This window comes from Chrysochloris asiatica, unplaced genomic scaffold (genome assembly GCF_000296735.1).
Source record: "Chrysochloris asiatica unplaced genomic scaffold, ChrAsi1.0 scaffold00045, whole genome shotgun sequence".
In the NCBI taxonomy this organism is placed as follows: Eukaryota; Metazoa; Chordata; class Mammalia; order Afrosoricida; family Chrysochloridae; genus Chrysochloris; species Chrysochloris asiatica.
Window position 1 is genome coordinate 15,788,776 of NW_006408563.1, and position 5,185 is coordinate 15,793,960.

Sequence of the window (5,185 nt, forward strand, 5' to 3'; positions counted from 1 at the left end):
ACAACAACAACAACAACAGTCTACATCTACATAGTTATGAAGCGGGCTGCTAACCTCAAAGTCAGCAGTTTGAAACTACCAGCTGTTCCGCTGGAGTTTGCTTTCTGCTCCCATAAACATTTGCAGCCTCAGAAACCCTGCACAGGGTCACTATGAGTCAGAACTGACTCCACAGTACTTAACAACAATCTACATAGTTAATTGTCTGTAAATAATTACTTGAGAAACAAAAATATTAATTTCCTTTTATTGATTCTTCTTTAGAGTTAGAGATATTAAGGTGTATATTTAAAATATATTATTGATTTAAAGGCTAGTTATTGTTCAGCATATAAAAAACATCTCACAATATTTTCCATTTTAAAGTAGCTAATATTGGGCCAGGATTGGACATTGTTTCATTCTGCTGTGCATGGAGTCGCTATGAGTCAGTTCCCACTCAGTGGCACCTGACAACAACAACAATATTGAAGAAACCACTTCTTTTTTATGCCCTTTTATGATGTAGGAATATTTCTATATTAACGTTGGAAAATAGAAAAGCAAAAGTACTTAATATTAAAATATCAGAAAAATTGATTAATTTTCTTTACTTTAGGGACATCTATGTGGGTTCCAGTAAAAGTACCCAAATGGACCTATGTGGCTTACAATGTAAGTATTTTATATGTGAGTTTTTCTTCACTTTTTCCCATAAATACTTTATTATTTATCTTTAAATGCTGTGTTGTTAAGAATTGGCAAAAACATTTTTGGTTTTGGTTTTTCTTTTGTTTAGTTCCAAGTCTAAGCAAGGTCCACTCATTGTTATTGAATGATAATCCTTAATTTAATCCTCTTTTAATTTATATTCCTTCCTTCCCACTTTTCTTTTCCTTGTAACCTCTTGGATAATCAAATCAGGTTGTTTATCAACTGGAGAGCCTTACACAGTCTGGGTTTTGCTGATTGCATTTTTGCAGGGTCATTCAACATGTTTCTTTGCCCACTATTTCATGTGAATTACTAGTTGGATCTTGAGGGTTGATGAGATTCAGGTTTCTGCTAGATATGTTAGTTAGCAGTTGGTAAAGAACATCTAGAATTTCTTAGGGCCTGCAAAAAGATGTCATACCAATTTTATTATTCCTTCTTCATTTATTAACTGGACCACACTTACATAAAATAATCTTGGCTCATCTACTAAATTTATTAAAACTGGTACAAATCATAAAAGAAAAGAATGATCATTGTTTAGGTCTTTAGATCTTGACTTATTTATTTATTTATTTTATTTGCAAGCATTGTCCATAGTAACTGTTAGATGTTGGGGTGTTTTTTGTTTTGTTTTGTTTTTTAAGTAATGTGAACACATTGATTTAAACATTTGTGTGTAGTCCATTGAAACTGAAATTATTCCCTTTGACCAGTAGAAGCATTTCAAGTTTGCCTCCTGGGTCTTTTTACTATAGTTTGTCTTTGATATAGTTGTCTTTGGTCATTTCCTTGCTATTCGGTATAACAAGATGTATTAGTTCGATTTGTACATTTCCTGCTGCAGACCCTGAATCAGCTATTTCTCACTCAATGTTTGCTTTTCTCTGGGAACCTGTAGGTTAAAACTATAATCTGGATAGTGGTGTTAGTTGTTATCAAGTAGGCTCCAATTCATGGTGACCCAGTGTATCATAAAACATGGCCAGGTCCTAAGCCATCTTCATGATCCTGATCCTGGGTATATTTAAGTCCATTGCCATGGGTATTGTGTCAGTCCATCTCATTTAGGATTCCTCTTGGTTTTTACTAATCCTCTACTCTGCCAAACGTATGAAATTCTTTTCTAGTGGTGGTCTTTCCTGATGACATGTCCAGAGTAAGCCAGGTGAAGTCTTGCCATCATTGCTTCTAAGGCACTTTCTGGGGTTTTTCTAAGATAGATTTCATTCTTTTGCCAGTCCACAGTATACTTAATATTCTTCACTAATACCTCAGTTGAAATTCATCAATTTTCCTCTCTTTTCCATTTGCATAACCTACTTTTGCATACATATGAGGCAGTTAAAAAGACCATGAATTGGTCAGATTCACATTTGTCATTAAAGTGACAACATTGTTTTTTAAAATTTAAGGGAGTATTTTGCAGCAAATTTTACCAAAGCAATTCATCATTTGATTTCTTGACTGTTATGTTCATAGACGTTGATTGATCTGATTAGAATTACAATTTCTCCTGCTTTTATCTTGATGTTCCTTAACAGTCTAGTTGTGAATATTTTTGTTTTCTTCATTTCAGGGATAATCCTTTCTGACTCACATAAGAAAACTCTTGGCCGAATTGTTTATTATTATTAGGTTGACATTTCTATGATTTTTTTTTAATGGGAAGACCTAGGAAATGTGTTTTATGTATTCTCTCTATTTTGAAGTTATATCTTTTTTCTCTCACTCCTAGAATATTGAGTCTCAACAATACAAAAAGTGATAAAGTTAGAATAATGACTTACTTGATTCTTATCTCAAATTTTCAGTGATGAAATTATCCAGGCTTACTGTAGCTGTTGAGAGAAAGATGAGGCTTTCTGGTTCCGTAAAGATTTATAGTCTTAGAAACCCTTTACTTGGTCACTGTGAATTGGAACAGTATGGTAGTTGTGTAAAATGTTTTTCTCTTTTTTTTTTAGGAATCTGATAAAATATATTTTACATTTCCTCTTGCAAATCATAGAAAAATCTACACTCATGTCTATTGTCAGAGCACCATGCTGGTAAGAAAAGTGTTACTATATTTTATTTAAATTTAAAAGCCTAACTAAGTATTTTCAATTTTTAAATGTAATATGTAATAGATGTCATTTTCTTTAGCAATGACCTATTAGTCAGTGTCCTAGAATATTTGTCTGGCACAGTACTTTTGTTAAAATTATTCAGAGTGACTTCTCCATAACTGATAAACATCGTTGACATGTGCCTTTGCTCTTATTTAAGCCTTTTACCTTGTCTTACCTTGCCTCAGGTTTATTTTATTTTGTTCAAGATGAAGAAAGTGAATTCATATTCTCCTTCCAATTCTAACACTTTTTAGTACTTTTTAATGAATAGGCATATTTAGCAAAATCATTCTGTAGGTATTTTTTAAAGAGAACCTTTTGTTTTCATTGACTTCCATGCTAAAATTTGAAGGGTTTTTAAGTACCAAATGTCCTCTAAGATAGTTTAGTATGTTTTTTGTTAACAGTGTTTGATACTTGAATTTCAAAGCAATGAATTTGCCTGGTCCTTTTTAATGAGTATTATATGCTACACATGAAAAGAAGATTGTCAGATGCTATAGCATATTTTTGTTATGATATTATGAATGTTTAAAAACTAATGTAATTTTACTTAAAGACAAAAAAATTAAAAGCCCCAAAACAAACCCTGAGCTCATAATGATATCTTTAACAGAAGTTTAAGACTGAGGGGGGTTTTTTGGATCTTAGAGTCTTAATCTGTATTTAAGGTCTTTTTCCTATATGTTTTGAGGTCTCCTTCAGTTAGAGTTGGAAATTTCTTTTCTATACTATCACCCTCAAATTTTTCATAATGTATATATTTCAGATTTTATTGTGAATATGTTTCATTAGTACCTCATCCTTGAAATTCCTAAAAATGAGTTAATATTGAATATTTATTGTTAAGTGCTGCTGAGTTGGTTGGTTCCAACTCATAACGAACCCTATACAGGGTTTCTGAGGAGCAACTGGTTGGTTTAAACCACCAGTTTTATAGTTAGCAGTCCAGTGCTTACCAACAACACCACACCATTAACATTATGGAAATAGTTACATAAGACAGAATTTCAGATATATGTTTTTTCTGTATATTAAGCAAAGCTTCCCAGTTCTCTCTCTCTACAGAATTAATGAGGCTCTCTGCTTCTGCAAATATTTATGGCGTCAGAAACCCTGTGTAGGGTTGCTATGAATCAGAACCAACTCCACAGCACTTAACAATAACAGCATAATAAAGAAAGAGTAGGCCATTTGACAGTGAGAAACCTTTGATGTTTATTTACAGGTTGAATATTTAATAGGTATAAGAAAGACTCAGTGATAAATACAAAGAATCTGTAGTTGGATAATATGGCTGTGGTGATAGAAATTATGGTGGAGATCATATGATAGAAGTTTGCAAGACCAGCTACTTATTCATTATAAATACCTTTTTCAAACAATATAAAAGGTCAACTATACACATGGGCCTCACCAGATAGAATGCACAGAAATCAAACATCTGAGGGAAGAGAAGATAGAGAACTTCGATATCATCAGCCAAAATAAGGCCAGAGCAGACTGTGGAACTGTCAATTGCTTGTATGCAAGTTCAGGCTAAAGCTGAAGAAAATTAAAACAAATCCATGAGAACTAAAATGTGACTTTGAATATATCACACCTGAATTCAGAGACCATCTAAGAATAGATATGATGCATTGGACATTAATAACTGAAAAGCAAAAAAGAGTTATGGAATGACATCAACAGCTTCATATAGGAAGAAAGCCAAAGGTCTTTTAAGAAGACAAAATATAAAGAAATGACCAAAATGTTTCAAAATATACTCTGAAACTTGCTTTTAAACTTAGAGAACCTAAATACCAATTTGAAGAAATGAGGAAGTAATAGAACTGCACAGAAATTTCAATGGACAGCTCAAGACAAAATATTATAGTGAAATGTACAAAGTCCTGTAGTTAAAATCAAAAGGGAAGAACAAACTCAGCATTTCTAAAGATGAAAGGACTGAAGAAAAAAAATTTAAACCTCAACTTGATACATTGAAGGATTCTATGAGCAAAATCTACCACTCGTCTGACATTTTGTCTTACTGTGGTGGTTTGTGTGTTGTTGTGATGCAGGAAGCTATGCCACCAGTATTTTTAATACCAGCAGGATCATCCATGGTGGACAGGTTTCCAATGAGCTTCCAAATTAAGATAGACTAGGAACAAGAAGCCAAGGAATATTTCTGAATGTTTAGCCACTGAAAAACCTTATGAATAACAGTGGAACACTATCAGCACCAGAATATGGAATATTGAAACATGATGAAGAGCACCAGAATACTGTCAGCTATAGTGCTGGAAGATGCACACCTCAGGTGAAGACACTCAGAAAACAACTGGGAAAGAGCTGCTTTCTCAAGGTAGAGTTGACTGTGATAACATAAA

General features: G+C 33.1%; 1 protein-coding gene across 1 annotated transcript in view; it reads left to right on the forward strand.

Moving 5' to 3' along the window:
- PGAP1 (post-GPI attachment to proteins 1) overlaps positions 1-5,185 on the forward strand; it is a 141,317-nt gene that overhangs the window by 56,699 nt on the left and 79,433 nt on the right. Inside the window, exons 7-8 of the mRNA XM_006862046.1 lie at positions 599-654; positions 2,661-2,744. Of these exons, the coding sequence (XP_006862108.1) occupies positions 599-654; positions 2,661-2,744 (140 nt within the window). The remainder of the gene's footprint in view (positions 1-598; positions 655-2,660; positions 2,745-5,185) is intronic.